This window comes from Pongo pygmaeus, chromosome X (genome assembly GCF_028885625.2).
Source record: "Pongo pygmaeus isolate AG05252 chromosome X, NHGRI_mPonPyg2-v2.0_pri, whole genome shotgun sequence".
Taxonomy (NCBI): Eukaryota; Metazoa; Chordata; class Mammalia; order Primates; family Hominidae; genus Pongo; species Pongo pygmaeus.
Genome location: NC_072396.2, coordinates 141,243,729 through 141,262,029, shown reverse-complemented (window position 1 = coordinate 141,262,029; position 18,301 = coordinate 141,243,729). Strand labels below are relative to the sequence as shown.

The window sequence follows — 18,301 nt, the reverse complement described above, 5'->3', positions numbered from 1 at the left end:
CAATCAATAAATATTGATTAGTATCCCCATTGTTATTGCCATTTTTATTTTTCTCTTTCCATTCCTAATGAGGAAGGCTTGATTTTAAATTTCAGTCTATGATGAGCTTCTATATTGGGATCTCCCAGTTGCCTTTTCACTTGATCTTATTGGGAGCTTTTATTTGGGAGGAAATGCCTCGTCTTCTGCTCTTTGGGTGAAACCTTTATTTCCTGTCAAAAGCCACCCACTTGCAGTAAGACATTATGACCTATTACTTCCAAAGCACTTGAGCATGTGGTTCTTAACTTTTTTGGATCACAGATCCCTTTGAAAGCAGCACAGCAGCATGGCACATGTATACATATGTAACTAACCTGCACATTGTGCACATGTACCCTAAAACTTAAAGTATAATAATAATAAAATAAAAGAAAAGAAAAAAGAAAAAAAAAAGGCTGATGAACACTGGCTCTACACCCCTGGTACCCTCTCAAATTGTATACAAAAGCCCATGTGTATGAACTTATTTAGACAAAGATATGTTGTGCTTATCAGATTCTCTAAGGGGTCTGTGACCCTCAAAAAGGAAGTCCAGTTTATACATGACAGATTAAGAATTCCTGACTTAATATATCCATGTAATAAAACTGCAGTTGTACCCCCTAAATCTATAAAAATAAAAAAATGGAAAAAAGAATTCCTGACTTAGGCAACTATGGGTTATTTGATCTTTGCATATAAATAAGTCTTAGCCAAATTAAGATATCCTTAGTAATTAGGAGATGGGAGGCAGATTTTATGGAGGGTAGGTTAGTACATCTTGGTTATATAATTATGTGGACTGTTTGTGTGTTGAGTAGAGGCAGGGTGGAATAGCTTATCCAGGGTGGAATAGCTTATCACTCTACTTTGTTATCTGGCTTAGTTAAATAGATAATCTTTAGATAATGGGGAGGGGTGTGGAGAGAAAAATGAAAGCTATGACCCACTTCAAGATACACATTCTCACAAATGCCAAAGCTTACATACTGTTTTGAGGGATTTATTAATCCCTCTGAGACCCATTCATGGATTCCTAAGTTAAAAACTCAGGACTGAGATGGATCTGGGGTTTTGTCTTTGCTTCCTCCACTTCATTTGCCTAAATCCATATCATTTCTACCCCTGCCTTATTTAGATGAGTACTTAATCTGGTGTGGCTTTTGTTTCTCTAGGAGATGACGGAAAATGGAAGTCATCAGTTGATAGTAAAAGCAAGATTCAACTTTAAGCAGACTAATGAGGATGAACTGTCAGTTTGTAAGGGGGACATCATTTACGTCACTCGAGTTGAAGAAGGAGGCTGGTGGGAAGGCACATTAAATGGGAGAACAGGCTGGTTCCCCAGTAATTATGTCCGTGAAATTAAATCCAGTGGTAAGTGAAGTTTTTAAAAGCCTTTTTGATTGTGACTCTTTTACTTTCTTGGTATTCTTACTGAAAATTGTGTAGTTTTAATTGGTTAACAGAAGCTGTTTATACTTGTATGTGTATGCCAAAAATAAGAGTAGAACAGAACTGGGAAAAATCTGTGATTAGATATTTTGAAACAAATTGTATTTAGATTACATTAAGGCAGCAGAAAAATAAAAAAAGCAAAGGAATTCAAAGCTCAGACAACTGGTCCACCCTAACTGTATCCCTTTATGTCTACTAATTCTAGCCCATGTAATATAGTACATAGTCCTTCTCACCACTCTAAAACTTACCATGGCAGAATCCAATAATAAGAGAGGCCATGTGCTAACTTCCTTTTTTTAGCCTTAAGCCCTGTAAGCAGACCTGAGACTAAATGCCTCAGACGTGAGAGATAATAATGATAGGGCTGCAGGAAGCTGTCTGGCCACTTTGATTCTGAACAAGATTGCCCTTAACTCACTGCATACTGCTAGCTGTTTACCTATTTTCTGTAACAATAGCCAGAGAATGAAATCGAATTGCTCTTCAGTAGTCTTTTCTTAAATTTTTTTTAGACAGGGTCTCACTCTGTTGCCCAGGCAGAGTGTAGTGGCTATCACAGCTCACTGCAGCCTGGACCTCCTGGGCTCAAGTGATCTTCTTGCCTCAGCCTCCCAAGTATTTGGGACTACAGGTGCATGCCTCCACACCCAGCTAATGTTTAAACTTTTTGTAGAGACAGGATCTGCCTATGTTGCCCAGGCTGGTCTTGAACTCCTGGGCTCAAGTGATCTTCCTGTGTCGGCCTCCCAAGGTGCTGGGATTACAGGCATGAGCCACTGTGCCTGGCCACTCTTCAGTAGTTTTCCTTAGAGTTTTTTTGATAATTCACTTGCTCTTTATTGTTTAAGAAGGTAGGCTCTGCTGATATTGCAAAAAACCCAGCAAACCCTTATACATAAAAATATGTCACAATACACATAAAACAGCATTTAGTTATTCACATTATTACATCTCTTTACTTTTCAAAAATATTTACGCAAGGGCTCTTTTGAGTGGTTAGCTCCTCAGCGCATTATTTCTTTTGTAGATATCTTATTGCTTTTTCAATGCCTCAAAATTGATACTATTAATTAATTAATAAAATTATAGGCTCACTGTAAGTAAAATGAAACATTGTGGAAATACACAGTTGACTCTTTTTTTTTTTTTTTGGGGGGGACGGAGTCTTGCTCTGTCACCCAGGCTGGACTGCAGTGGCGCGATCTCGGCTCACTGCACCCTCCGCCTCCCGGGTTCATGCCATTCTCCTGCCTCAGCCTCCCCAGCATCTGGGACTACAGGCGCCTGCCACCACGCCCGGCTAATTTTTTTGTATTTTTAGTAGAGATGGGGTTTCACTGGGTTAGCCAGGATGGTCTTGATCTCCTGACCTTGTGATCCGCCGGCCTCAGCCTCCCAAAGTGCTGGGATTACAGGTGTGAGCCACTGCGCCCGGCTATAGTTGACTCTTGAACAATATGGGGATTAAGGGCACTGAGCCCCCATGCAGTTGAAAATCCATATATAACTCTGAGCTCTTGCGAGCTGAAAATTTGATTCATTTTGATATTCTTGAAGGCTGGCACCTGAGTGGCATCTCATTAAGGGCTCAATTCATTCAATATGGACCAGGTACTAGATGAGACACTAAGAATATCAAGAAGCATTCCATCAATTTCATCAAGAGGGAAATATGTGAATATTTGGAGGCAGCTGTCTTTCTCCAGAGTAACTTGATAGGATTTCCCATACTTTCCTTGCCTTCTCTAGAATGATTTCAATACATAAATTTCCTTCTTCAAACATGTGGAACTTGAAGACCCTTAAAGGCAGTAGGATCATTAGGGCTTATTAGTTACTTCTAGATTCTAGTGTTCAGAGCATTGCTTTATTTTCATCACTGCCCTAAAGTTACGACTTTAAGACTGAGAATAAATAAAACACACACACACACATATATATACACACACACACACACAAAGAAAATCCATGTATAACTTCTGAGTCCTCCAAAACTTAACTTCTAATAGCCTACTGTTGGTTGGAAGCCTTACTGATTCTATGTTATATGTATTATATACTGTGTTCTTATAATAAAGTAAGCTAGGGAAAAGAAAATGTTATTAAGAAAATCATAAAGAAGAGAAAATACATTTACTATTAGTTAAGTGGAAGTAGATCATCATAAAGGTCTTCATCTTAATTGTCTTCATGTATAAATGGGATGGGCCTGCAAAGTTCGAACCCATGTTGTTCAAGGGTCAGCTGTATAATGTAGATAATGGAAGTTCCTCTTCTCTTTGCACTCTCCCCCTGATAACCAGAGTTAGGAGCTTTTTCCTAAAGTGTTTAAGATAAAATTAATTTTCACACTTTTCTGTGTTCTATGTCGTGTTAAAAGGGTTATCCCCTTTAATGGAATATGTTTACTAACAGATTTATAATTATATACCTATATGGAGACTTCTTAGCATTTTTAATTACTGGGAATCAAGAAGGTTCTATTGAGCCCTGGAGTATTTCCACAGGCTTTGCCTGGAATTTCCTTGGTTTTGATGATATTCACAGATGATTCTTACCTCTCACTACATCTTTCAATTGATATAATTTTGTTGACAGGATCCCTAAAAGATTTTCCAGGTTCACTCTAACATTGTTCCCTGATACAATGTCTTTATCTGCAAAACTAAAAGGAGCAGTAATTTTGTCCAGGAATCCCAAGCACTGATGAGGGGACCTGGGAAGTGAACAGCACACCCTCACTTTGACGACTCTCCTTATAATGTCCCTCACTGTGATTCCTTGTAGCAGTCTGGCCACTCCCTTATAGACTGCCCCAGGTTATTTGCCCTGGTCTTAGGAGCCTTCATTTTAAAATTTCTCCTATATTCTCTCTGGTTTAGGACTCGGCTTAGGATTCATGTGGCAAGCTCCAGCTCTGACTTGAGCACTTAGGTAACCCTTAGAAGCATCTAACCCAACTGTCAAGGAAAGGTCTGAGTTGCTTGGGTCAGGAAATGAGTGCTAGTTAGGGAAGGCCTGGAACTAGCGGTGTACAGAACAACCTCTCTCATTTAGCTTATGGCAGCAGCTTCCTAATTGGCATCTCTGCCCCTGTTTTTGTCACTCCTATAATCTAGTCTAAATTCAGTACCCAGAGTGATTCTTTCAAAATGTAACTTGGGGCTGGGCACGGTGGCTCATGCCTGTAATCCCAGCACTTGGGGAGGCTGAGGCGGGCGGATCAATTGAGGGTAGGAATTCGCGATCAGCCTGGGCAACATGGAGAAACCCCATCTCTACTAAAAATACAAAAATTAGCTGGGCGTGGTGGCTCATGCCTATAGTCCTAGCTACTTGGAAGGCTAAGGCAGGAGAATAGTTTGAACCGAGGAGGCGGAGGTTGCAGTGAGCTGAGATGGTGCCACTGCACTCCAGCCTGGGTGACAGAGTGAGACTCTGTCTAAAAATAAAATAATAATAATAATAATAATAATAATAATAATGTAACTTGGGTCATGGCTCCCCATCTCAATAAAAGAAAAGGCCAAGGTCATCACAATAGCCTCCAAGGCCCTCCAGGATCTGGCCTTCCGTTGCCCTTCTGGCTTCCTCTCTGATCTCTGTTCCCCTCACTCATTCCACTTTAGCCACACTGATCTCTTGGCTGCCTGTGCCAGACAGGCTCCTGCCTCACTTGCTGTCCCCCTGTCTGGAACACTGTCCAGCTATCAGCACAGCTGGCTCCCTCACCTCCTTCAGGTCCACTCATCTACTTCACAGGAGGGCCTTTCCTGGTCACCCAGGAGAAAATGTAACTCTATCCCCACTTCCTCTATCCCCCTTCCCTGCTTAAATTTTTTGCTTATTATTTTTCCCCGTCTAACATAATACACGTTTACTTATTTATTTCATTTACTGTTTATATTTTACCATTAGAAATGTAAATACCACAAGGGCAGAGACTTCATTCGTTTTGTTTATGCTCAGTAAATATTTGTAAAGTGAATGACTATTACGGTGTAGGTAATTCAATTCTGTTCAGCTTGTTCACTGAGTACCTCCTAGGCACTCAGGGGGTCTATAACAATCTATACCTCATAGATGCCATCCCCTAGCACCTTACAGTCTAGTAATCAACACAGGTCTGTGCAGAACTAACTGTTACAGGCCAGGACACAGTAAGTAACACAGACAAAGGACTGAGTAAGATGCTGTAGGAACAGTGAAGAAACAATTTGATTAACAATAACATAAGGAGTGGGGAAACACTTGAATTGGGTCTTGAAGGACAGAAGAAGCTTCTGACTGGGAGAAGATTAGAGGGAACTTTTAAGTTCAAGCATGGAAGTAAGAGTGGATGGTGGGGTGATTTGGGTTGAGAATCAGATGCATGATGATAAGAAATGGGACCTTGAGCTGGAGCTACATTAAGAGGCAATGTCAATGTCAAGTTTTAAGCAAGGGATAACATGGTCTAGGAAGATCTTTCTGGAGGTAGCGTGGGGGATGGATTTCAGGGAAGTGGTGGGAATAACCAGCAAGGGTGTAGAGAAACTAGCAGAGGCTACTGCTAAGGTCCAGGCAATCCAGATAGTGGTGTGGATTACTCTGGGGATAGTGGGGAGGAAGAGAAGTGGATGGATGCAGTATATACTATTGAAATGAAATTTTAAAAACTTGCTGATGATTAGTTTTGAGGATAAGGGAACAGATGAGAACAATACCAAGTCTAGAGGTCCAGCTTGATGGTGAGCTCCTTAATGGCATGCAGTGTCATGCATCTAGCCAGCCCACAAAGGTTGATTTCTCTTAATGAGGGTGTCAATCTCTGTCTTGGACACTGGTGTGGTGGAGAAGCATAAGACATGGCTTTTGCCTTCAGGGTGTTCACACTGTAGTGTAAGAAGACATCATTAGAATACAATATGATAAGTTTAGTGATAGAGCTAAATACAGGATGCTATGGAGAGGTGGGAGGAGAAGAGAGGAGCATAACTCATCTTGACAGGGAAGTCAAGGGGACTTATTCATCTTTGTATACTGTCTTGTCTTCATATGCCTAACATGGTGCTTTAGACATAGGAAATGTTTGATGTGTGCTGAACTCCGTTAATAGAGAAGACAGGAGGAGGCAGAGGTTGTGTGTGCATGTCTCTGTGTGTGTCTGTGTTGCGGGGGGGTGATTGGTACTGAAGATGATGAACTGTTTTGTACTTGAGTAGAGGTGCACCGAGTCATAGGTCTGAAGATTTCTAGCAAGTAGTTGGCAGTATGGTTATGGAGCACAGGAGAGAGATAAGAGCTGGTGATGAGGCAACTGACAGTATAAGTCAGTGGACGATGAAGTATAAAATATATGGCAGAGCATCAGTGTTCAGACACAGAGAGTGCATTGTGCCTGAAGAGGTTGGGGGAGGCTTCATGGAGGAGACAGGGCTTAAGCTGAACACTGAAAGACAGGTAAGCTGTGAATAGGCCCAGAAGAGAGACAAGCACAATCTAAATCATAGTGATTGTTCAGGGAAAACAAAACCCACGACGATTCTGTGGTAGGACTGAGCAGAGTGAGCTTGATGGACAATGGAAGAGACTAGCTTCAGGTAATAAAAATGTCTTGCTGGGAAACTAGGTGCTCAATAAATCCTTGTTGACTTGAATTCTTTCCTACCCCAACTCTTGCCACCACCACAAAATAGGTAAGCCAAAACCTATCTAGGATGCTGCCGAGGAATATTTTAAATTAAACGCTATGTTGTGTTATGTTTGGTCTAGAAAATACTTGTCAATTTTTAATTAATCTCTCTCTGTCTTTTTTTTTTTTTTTTTTAACATGGGATCTCACTATGTTGCCCAGGCTGGTCTCAAACTCCTGGGCTCTAGCGATCCTCCCGCCCTGGCCTTCCAAAGTGCTGGGATTACAGAGGTGAGCCACTGTGCCCGGCCTTTATTTCTTTCAATGAACTCCATACTGATGTATAAGCTTAGGAAAATTTGTCTTTAAGGAGTTTGAAAAAAGTGATGTAGTGAAACCTATTTTTTTATTTTTATTTATTTATTTTTTTTGAGATGGAGTTTCACTCTTGTTGCCCAGGCTGGAGTGCAATGGCGCGATCTCAGCTCACCACAACCTCTGCCTCCCAGGTTCAAACGAGTCTCTTGCCTCAGCCTCCCGAGTAGTTGGGATTACAGACATGCACCACCATGCCTGGCTAATTTTGTATTTTTAGTAAAGAATGTTGATCAGGCTGGTCTCTCAAACTCCTGACCTCAGGTGATCTGCCCGCCTTGGCCTCCAAAAGTGCTGGGATTACAGGCGTGAGCCTTGCTCCCAGCCAATGTAGAGTTTTAAACCCCGTTGCCATACAACCTTTTAGGCCATTTATGAAGTTCAATCAGGCATGATCTCAGTCTGCTTACTATCGGGTCAAACATATAACACTGTGGCCACTCGAAGAGTCAGTAATTCTGACACATTCATACATGCAGCCTGGAGGGTGGAGGGACATTTAGCCTGATACTACACATTCTTTTGTAATGTCTTAAAAGCAGAACAAAACAAGCCCAAAGCCATACAACCCTCACCCTGCAGATTGCTGTGCCATGGGAGTGCTGTGCATAGTTTTCCTCCCTTGAGCCTGTCATTGACAAGAGCACTTTATGCTCTGGTAAATTTGCCCTTGGGGAGTGGCGTTTTAAGTTTTGGATTCCACTGTAGCTCTCGTCTAGAGATAATTATGGCCAAAGCTCTGGGGATAGCTTTTTCCCGCTCTTTGAGAGGAGGCTGATTTCAGAGGTCGTATAGCATAAAGAATCACCCACCTAATACTATAGAAAGTTAAGAAATAGAAGACTTGAGTGTGAAACACACACACACACACACAATCTCTTTTTAACATGAGCTTGTGGCTGAAAGTAGAATAAGTTTTTGTGACCATGATGATAAAAACCTCTTTCCAAGGATGATTGAACCTGGACATTGATGACATCATGAAGCCATTGTCACCAATTCTGCTTGCCTACCTCTGGATTTCCTATTACATGAGAAAAACCCTATTTTGACCAAAAATATGTTTTTTAAGGATCTTATTTCATGAAAAATACATGTATTAATAACTTAGTCATTATATAAGTTACAGAACATATATTGAGGGACTTTGCTCTTGTATTTCATTTGAGTCAGATACATTATAAATGAGAAAATTAGCCACTTATACAATTTTCCATTCCCTTTTAAAAATCAGTGGTAACTTGTAAATTAACTTGTTATTTATACATCAAAGTAATTTCTGCTAGCACAGTGGCAACATAATGGTAATTATATCCTTTTTAAATTTTTGTCTTTGTTCTGTTACCTAGACAGGTTGAGGGTTTTGTTGGGACTTTGCATTAAAAATTTCCTGGCAAAATTTTTAAGTCAAGAAATTATTGAGGCAAGTGCAATTGAGCAGATATTTTAAACAAATTCTATTTTCTCCCACTGATTCAATTAAGAGGTCATCAAATCCTTCTTCTAAAACTTCTTATTAGCAGTAAATATAGATATCAATTGAGGGGATTAGGTACATGGTTAATTAAATTTGTATTAAGGCAGATTAAGAAATCACTCTTCCTGCTCATTATAAACCAAAGCTAGGATTGAGCTTTATATTTAGACTTCCTGTTTTAATCCGCTGGGTGTATCACATAGATGTTTCCTGTCCAGAGAGACTATTTGTCACTAGATTTCTTTTTGTCCTATCACCACCAACAGGCAATAGTAATCTGTACACCAGCAAAAGAAGAGAAAGAATCAAAATTTAATTGGAAAGGAGTCTTTACATCAGGATCAGGAGGATTTCTTATGCCTGTATTTGTGTGACACTCTTGTTTGAGTTATATTATACGAACAATCCATTGGAATTCTTCACTATATTGACTGATTCCCCCCCCCCCCCCCCACTGGTTGGATTGCCCAGTCTCCTCATTGCCTTAGAACACCACCTAAAATATTTACATTTTCATGTTCGTTCTAGTTAGGGCACTTTGAATCCCCCCCCGCCCAGGGACTGAACTTGTCTCCTCGGAACCTCCACATATTCATTCCTTCTCTGCATGTTGCTGAGTGTGGGTTTCAGAGAATCCTTTACATGGCGGGAGTAAGAAGTGGTAGGGGTCGGGGTGGAAAGCAAAGGAGGAACAAGAGGCCAGAAATTGTCACTGAGGTCATAGTGCTGGTGTTTTTCTCTTTGCATTCCCTCTTGTAGTGTTTCATGGAGCCAGTCATTTGCAAGGGCTACATTTTTTTAGACTTTCCAAGTTTATCCTTCCAAATCTGTCTCCCTTCTGTTCTTTGTGTTAATTCCCCATCCTAGACCAAGACTGCAGAGTGAACTAGAACTTCAGTGCTATGCTGAATTAATAGTGGTGAGAGCATGCATCCTTGCCTTGTTCCTGATCTTAGGGGGAAAGCATTTAGCATTCAGTCTTTCCCCATTATGTAAGATGCTAACTGTAGGTTTTTTGTAGACACACTTTATTAAGTTGAAGAAATTCTTCTTTATTCTTATTTTTTCCACAAGTTATTTTTTTTCGAATAGGTGTTTAATTTTGTTAAGTGCTTTTTCTGCATCGGTTAATATTATCATGTGACTTTTTTCTTTTAAGAGTGTTAAGATCATGGGTTACATTAATGGATTTTAAAATATTTAACCAACCTAGGATGAATCCCATAGTATACAATTCTTTTAAAATATTGCTGAATTCTACTTGCTAATATTTTGTAAATTTTCTTGCATCTATATTCACGAGGGATATTGGTCTGCAGTTTTCTTTTTTGCACTGCCTTTGTATGGTTTTGGTGTCATTGTAATAGTGATTTCATAAAATGACTTGGGAAGTGATGTCTTTTATTTTCTATGTGACATTATATGGAATTAGTATTGATTCTTCCTTAAACAGTTAATAGAATTCTCCAGTGACACCTTATGGGCCTGGAGATTTCCTTTTTCAGAGTTTTAAATTTATAAGTTCAATTTCCTTAATAGTTATAAGGCCATTCAAATGATCTATTTCATATTGGGTGAGTTGTGGTAGTTTTTGTTTTCTGAGGAATTGGTTCATTTCACACGTAAGTGTCAAATTTATGTGTGTAGAGTTGTTTGTAGTATTCCATTATTATCTTTTTTGTGTCTCCAGGGTCCAGAGTGATGTCCCCTGTTTCATTTCTGATAGTGCTCACATTTTCCCAGGAAAGCCTTATGAACCACCAGTGGATCCAGGCGGATCCTGAACTAGCATAAAGCTTCCAGGAACTGGCTATGCTCCACTTGTCCTCACTGGGGAGTGACAGAATCGTCCCTCATTGCTACTTTTCTGCCTTATTTTCACTCTACCCAACCTGGCCCCACCGGATAACTCACTGTCGCAAGAACAGTTCTGCCTTGAGCATTGCCATTTCTACATCTGTGTTTCTGAAATCTTCCCTGAAAAGAAAACTCTGTACTGCCTTCCCTGCCTGTTTGAATTCCATCTGCCCTTCAGGGCCAGATCGAGTACCTCCTTCCCAGCAAGGTCTTCTCTAACCATCCCAGATCAAACTCATAGCCCCTCTGAACTCCAGCAGGAACCCCTGCCCATGCCATTGACCAAGCCCTTCAGTAGCTTTATCTCTGGGTGTCATATTGGTTAGGAACACAGGCTCTTGTCAAGACATACCTGGGCTTCAATCTTGGCTCTGCCATTTCCTAGCTGCTTGACCTGAGATAACTGACTTCACTTCCCTGAATCTTAGTGGCCTCCTCCGTAAAATGAGAAGATAGTCTGCCTGTCAGGGTTGTTGTAAATATCAAATAATATGTCTTAAAAGCTATTAAGTATGAAATAAATATTAGGGACATTGCAATACAATAATAATTAAAAATCAAGGTTAAATGGGAAAATATTTATAGAATAATATTGTAATAGAAGAATTATAAAACTGCAGGTAAGGTTAGAAAGATCCAAGAGTGTGTGCATATGTGTGTTCGCAAACATACATAAAAGAATGAGAAGACACACTTCAAAAACAGTCTAAATGATGATGGTTAGCTCTAGGTGATGGGCTAATTGCTAGGTTTTATTTTCTGTTCTATATTTTAAATTTTTGGGGGTGGGACTGCAATAGATTTATAACTTTAAAATATTATTTAAAAAAATCAAGGTCTGATGATATATTATTATTTGGTTATTTATACTGCGCTATACTTAAGAAAGGGTTTAAAACAGCATACAATATAGCAAGTTAAAATTAACATATAAACCAAAGTGAAGCAGAGGAGAAAATGCAGGTAGGAAAGATGCTATGTTGTGACACTGCTAAAAATTTGTTATGACTGTCTCATATTTTTATTTTTATTTTTTTAAAAAGAAAGAATGTCCTAGGATTTCCTTTAGTCATGAGTTTAATAAGTAAGATTAATTTAGGTAAAAGAAGGGCAGCATTTTACAACGCAATGGAATAATATTAAAATTATACTTAAAAGAGAATAATTTCCTGCTAGTTTTCATTGAGTTAAAGCTTCTGATCATTTTGTTGTTGGCACAGTAGACAGACCCAAGAAAAGCATGCTTGCCATTACTTATATTTTATTATACTTGTATAGTAAATTGCACATTATAAGTACAGATGCTTGTTGGCTTACGATGGGGTTACATACTGATAAACCCATCATAAGTTGAAAGTATCATAAATCAAGAATACATTTAATACACCTAACCTACTGAACATCATAGCTTAGCCTAGCCTACCTTAAATGTGCTCAGAAAACTTACAGTAGCCTACAGTTGGGCAAAATTATCTAACACAAAGCGTATTTTATAATAAAGTATTTATTAGGTCATGTACACAGTAGTTTGCCAAGGCAGGAAAATGTCAAAATAAAGTATGATTTCTACTGAATGTGTATCGCTATTGCACCATCGTTAAGTTGAAAAATCATAAGTTGAACCATCATAAGTTGGCGACTATCTGTATACATTTGGCTAGTATTGGTTTTGTGTATCTGTTTTGAATAAGTTGAATGGAGAGGGCAGAGAAACCCCAACTGGGAGTAAAGTTCTTGCCCTGGCCCTGCTATTTCTTAGTTAGGTCTTAACTCCTTGGCTTATTCCTCCTTTGGAAATTGAGGGGTCTAGACAAGAAGATCTAACTTTGACCATCTATAGTTTAGCACAGTTGTAGTTTCATTTGTTTAGGAATGTACATTTCCATTGATCCTTCCACTGGGAATCTTTATAGTATATTAGTTGACCCATGTTATAAAATGTTCATCATAGCCTTCTGTGATATTAACATAATTTAAATGTCTTTTTCACAGAGAGACCTCTCTCCCCAAAAGCCGTCAAAGGATTTGAAACTGCTCCACTTACCAAGAATTATTATACTGTGGTAAGTGTTCAGATGATGAATAAAAATTTTCTTGACTCTATATGGAACTTTTTCACTTGTCAAACCATTGATGTGTTGAGGTGACCCAAAGGAAATACTGAATAAAGTTGCATGATGAGTCTGCCATTCGCATTACAGTGGAGCTCTTTTACTTATATGCTTCTTACAGATGTCTAGAAGTCTTACATCTACTGTGCTGAAAAATCCAAAGGTAGCACGGATTCACAGCAAGCCCTATTAAACAGCATGAAATAGAAATTGGATAATATGTACGAATTATGGTGAAATTCAGCAGTTAGACATACCCTTACCAGATATTTACAAGGTGAATTTCCAAGTTCCTGTAATGCAATAAATTTTAAGTGGTTGCATTTTGTAATTTTACTTTAGAATCAATGACTTCATTATTATATCGTCTGGAATATTATCATCCTTTAAAGAGAGCCCAAAAGGAAAACTGCCCTTTGGCACAGTGGGAGGAATGACATGGCTCTGGCTTAAACACAGATATGTCAAAATATGTTAGCTATAAATAGGGTATGTGCAATACTCAAAATAAATTCCTGTTTGAAAAAGAAATCGCATCATTCTCCTTCATCTACTCTCTGCTTTCTCTTCATGTCTCCTTTCCAGACTTGGCCTAGTCACTAATTAAAAGGTCAAGTCATGATTAACCTCTAAGTTTCCCTGTCTGGTAGCCTTGTCATTCCCCCAGCCCCGCCTCACCACCTTAGCTGAAATACAGTTTCACTTTGTACCTAGTGTTCTATGTGCATTTGTCTTGCGTACTCATCTCCCTTTGTGCATGGATAGAGTTTTTAAACATCTCTATACAGGTATGTGAATATCATTTGCTTTCAAAAAGTTGAATTTCACTCTTCAGTGAATTTGCTCTATAATGATGACATGAGCAATAGAGAATATGAAAAATCAAGAAGGAACTCTCTAGGTAACATGGACAATAAATAATCACAGGGGACTATTTTGTTAATATCTTTTATCTTACATTTCCAAGGCTAAAATGTATTACCCAGCAGAGGTAGGTTCCCTTCTCCCTTACTTCCTGACCGATTCTTTTAGCTTTTAGATAACCCCTAATGATTTAATTTTTAAAGAAAGGTTGTAGTGGAATGATGGATGAAAATATTACCATAGCTTCTTCTCCCTGTGGGTCTGGAGCATATCATTACTCTGCTTTGGATCTCTCTCTGCCTCTGCTGATTCTACCAACTTAAAATGTGGTTGGGATTATCCAAGGCAGAGTATGCTCTGTGATTCTCATGGAATTTATATCAACCCTACATATATAATGGTTGAACTCTGGACAGGCTGCAGTTTATATAACCCACCTCCTGTTGGAAGACATGTGTTGTTTCTAGTCCCTTGCTGTAATAGACAATTCTGCATTGAATAGCTTATATATATATATCATGTTGCCAAAGTATATAAAGATCTGTATGGTGAAAGTTAAGTGCTTAGGTCAAAGGACATATATGTTTAACAGTTTTTTTTTGGTAGATATTATCCCAAACCTCAGACCTAATAAAGAAAACAAATGTCTTGGGGGAACTCATGATAGCCTGTGAAGAACCTGTAGAACATCGATGTGAATATTGCTTAATTATTGACCAGCTGGATATATTGTAACTAGATATGGATGTGAAGAGATTTTGGTTGGTTGGTTTTTTTAAATCCACATTTCTTTGGCTTTGAATAGTTAGGCAAGTTTTTAGTGTCAATTAATTCAAAATATGTTTTGAGTGTTCTGATTGTCCTCCTAATCTGTGTTGAATAAAAAAAATCTATTTCATCCACAGGATTTGTATACTTGTAAAATCAATTTCACTCACATGAAAAGTGCCCTCATCTGATGGTATATTAAATCTTCTTCCCTCCAAGAGTCATTAATTGTAGATATTTTCTGTTGCTAGATCTATAAGAATACTAATGACTGATTTTTACTTCATTAAAAAAAGAAATAACATTTTTCTCTTATATAACTAGTTACATAAATAACTGTTTTTAAAATATCAGACAACACAGAAATAATGTAAAAAAGAAAATAAATACCACATGTAATCTCACCACTTAGAAATAATCACTATTAACATGTTAGTGAATCTCATGCCAAATTTTCTTTAAGGTAGGTGTATGTATATACATATATATGCATATATATGTATATATAGCCTGTAATATTTATGTGTGTATATAAATTTTTAAATAAAACAGGAAATTATGTATTCTTTCTTTTTCATAAAGATTTTTCTTTTTTCTTTTTCTTTTTTTTTTTTTTTTGACACGGAGTCTCACTCTGTCACCCTGGCTGGAGTGCAGTGGCACAATCTCGGCTCACTGCAACCTCTGCCTCCCGGGTTCAAGCAATTCTTCTGCCTCAGCCTCCCGAGTAGCTGGGACTACAGGCGAGTGCCACCACGCCCAGCTAATTTTTGTATTTTTAGTAGAGACGGGGTTTCACTATATTGGCCAGGCTGGTCTCGAACTCCTGACTTCGTGATCTGCCCGCCTTGGCCTCCGAAAGTGCTGGGATTACAGGTGTGAGCCACTGCACCTGGCCCATAAAGATTTTTCTATCCCTATACCCCAATAATACTTGTCTCTGACCAGACCTGTTCTTTTTTTTTTTTTTTTTTTTTTGAGATGGAGTCTCATTCTGTTGCCCAGGCTGGAGTGCAGTGGCATGATCTTGGCTCACTGCAACCTCTGCCTCCCAGGTTCAAGCGATTCTCCTGCCTCATCTTCCCGAGTAGCTGGGATTACAGGCATGTGCCACAATTCCCGGCTAATTTTTGTATTTTTAGTAGAGACTGGGTTTCACCATGTTGGCCAGGCTGGTCTCGAACTCCTGACCTCAGGTGATCCTCCCCCCTTGGCTTCCCAAAGTGTTGGGATTACAGGTGTGAGCCACTGCACCCAGCCAGACCTGTTCTTATGCTCTTCCATTTAATGAGTCTTTGCCAGCCCAGGGCTCCCTTTATTTTGGTCCTGTGTATTAGTCAGGTTTCCCAGAGAAACAGAACCAATGGGGGGTGGTGGAGGGGAGAGAGAGAGAGAGAGAGAGAGAGAGAGAGAGAATGAATAAGGAATTGGCACATGTGACTATGGAGGCTGAGAAATTCCACACTCTACTGTCTCAAAGCTGGAGACCCAGGAAAGCTGGTGGTGTAATTCCGTACAAGTCCAAAGGCCTGGGAACCAGAGAGCTGATAGTGTAAGTTTCACTCTGAGGTCAGGAGAAGATCAATTTTTTAGCTCAAATAAACAGACAGAGAAAGCAAATTCTCCCTTCTTCTACCTTTTTGTTCTATTCAGGTCCTTAGCAGATTGGATGAAGCCCACTCACAATAGGCAGGCAATATGCTCTACTCCATCTACCAATTTAAATGCTAATCTCATCTGGAAAACCCTTACAGACCCAGCAGAAATAATGTTTAGCTAAATGTCTGGGCACCCTGTCTATCCTGCCCAAGTTTACAGGATGTGATGATTAATTTTATGTGCCAACTTGGGTCGACACGTAAAATTAATCATCACATCCTGTAAACTTGGGCAGGATAGAGACCTCTGGGAATTTGCAAATCTGCAGACATATTCTCCCCTTTTTCAAGTTTCTAAGGGATTATCTGCTGATTTCAGCCCCATTTAGGCCTTGATGCAATTCTGGTGTCATGTCAATTTTGAAAGGTTACGTAGTTGTCCAGTGTGACCAAAGTGGCTGTGGGCACCCAGCTCAGACCTGCACCTGCCACTAGGCATGTTTAATGTGGGTAACTGAGACTTGGCCACTCTTGGCTTGTTGTTTTGAATAGGAGCTTAGCATCCTTGAGGGACATGGCAGTCCAGAGAAAGCTTTTGCTGCCCCCGATCTTGGTTCCTTAATTGTCCTCAATTATTGCTGCCATATGTCAAACTTCTCTCACTATTAATTATTTTTCTAATAATCTTCTGCCCATTGTCTTTCTTTGCTCATTGTAACTTAATGTTATATGCCAGGAAGATTTAAAAAGTAAAAATCAGAAAAAGGAATTGATACAGCTTGGTTGTCAGGCTTTATTTGTATGCAGCACTTAGGTCTTGGCACCCATGGTCTCATTGGGAGGGCAGGTCAAACATGATAGTGTAAGTCACATGGTAGAGAATGATGTAAGGTTGTAAGGTGTTGTAAGGTGGGTTTTTCAAAATGTGGTTGGGATCCTTTGTCTCGGAGGCACCTGGGGAGCTTGTTAAAACTACAGACATACGGGTATGGTGGCTCACGCCTGTAATCCCAGCACCTTCGGAGGCCAAGGTGGGTGGATCACTTGAGGTCAGGAGTTCGAGACCAGCCTGGCCAACATGGCGATATCCCGTCTCTACTAAAAATACAAAAATTAGCTAGGCGTGGTGGCCCAGGCCTGTAATCATAGCTACTTGGGAGACAGAGGCAGGAGAATCGCTTGAACCTGGGAGGCAGAGGTTGCAGTGAGCCAAGATCATGCCACTGCACTCCGGCTTGGGTGACAAAGTGAGACTCTGTCTCAAAAAAGAAAGAAAGAAAGAGAGAGAGAGAGGGAGGGAGGGATGGAGGGAGGAAGAGAGAGAGAGAGAAGGAGAGAAGGAGAGAAGGAGAGAAAGAGAGAAAGAGAGAAAGAAAGAGAAAGAAGGAAAGAAAGAAAGAGAGAGAGAGAGAGAGAGAGAAAGAAAGAAAGAAAGAAAGACATCTGGGCCACACACCTGACTTGCTACATCAAATTCTCTGGCTGTTGATTCCAGGAAATAGCATTTTAAACAACTCCTCCCACTCCTTCCTTAACCACTTCCCCTTAACACACAGGTGGCTCTGATGCTCACTTCACCTAAAATATGAGAACCAATCAAGGAAAAGGTTGAATGGAGGATGTAGGATTCAAGGCAAATCTTGGAGGAAGGTCGGAAGTTAGACAAGCAGAGAAGAGCTGAAAGCTTATTCAGACAGGGGGAGCTATATGAGCAAATTCTCCCAGGCAAGAATGTGCCTGTCTGTAATTAGTCCCTGCAGGTCAGAGAGTGGACTGCACGCTCTTCTTCTCCCATCCAAATATCCCTTGTAAGATGAAATTCTTTATTCACTGCAACTGTTGCAGCACACTTAATAAAGCTGGCCTTTGTGCTGTCACAAATAGGCCAGACTCACAGTAATCCTAATATTCAACTCTGGGGATGAGCATCTGTGTGCAGAGTGAAAGATGGTATTTCCCCCCATCCAAGTAGGAAAATATAATCACTAAAGATCAATATCATTTATTTTGTTCTTGCTTTCTCCTACTTTATGTAACATATGGTAGATGCCTAAAGGGCATGTTTTATAGAACCTGCCTGCAGTAGAAAATGTGGGAGGAAGGCTGTGGCATGTTACATTACAAAAATCCTAGGAAGCCTCGGGTAACCTTTGCT

At 39.7% G+C, this 18,301-nt stretch overlaps 1 protein-coding gene across 6 annotated transcripts in view; it reads left to right on the top strand.

Annotated features, from left to right (window-relative positions):
- Positions 1-18,301, top strand: part of ARHGEF6 (Rac/Cdc42 guanine nucleotide exchange factor 6) — a 118,387-nt gene that overhangs the window by 36,884 nt on the left and 63,202 nt on the right. For all 6 annotated transcript variants that reach the window (XM_054471904.1, XM_063660754.1, XM_063660757.1 and 3 more), the window contains 2 exons: positions 1,197-1,398; positions 12,798-12,868. In XM_054471904.1, coding sequence (XP_054327879.1) covers positions 1,197-1,398; positions 12,798-12,868 — 273 coding nt within the window. The remainder of the gene's footprint in view (positions 1-1,196; positions 1,399-12,797; positions 12,869-18,301) is intronic.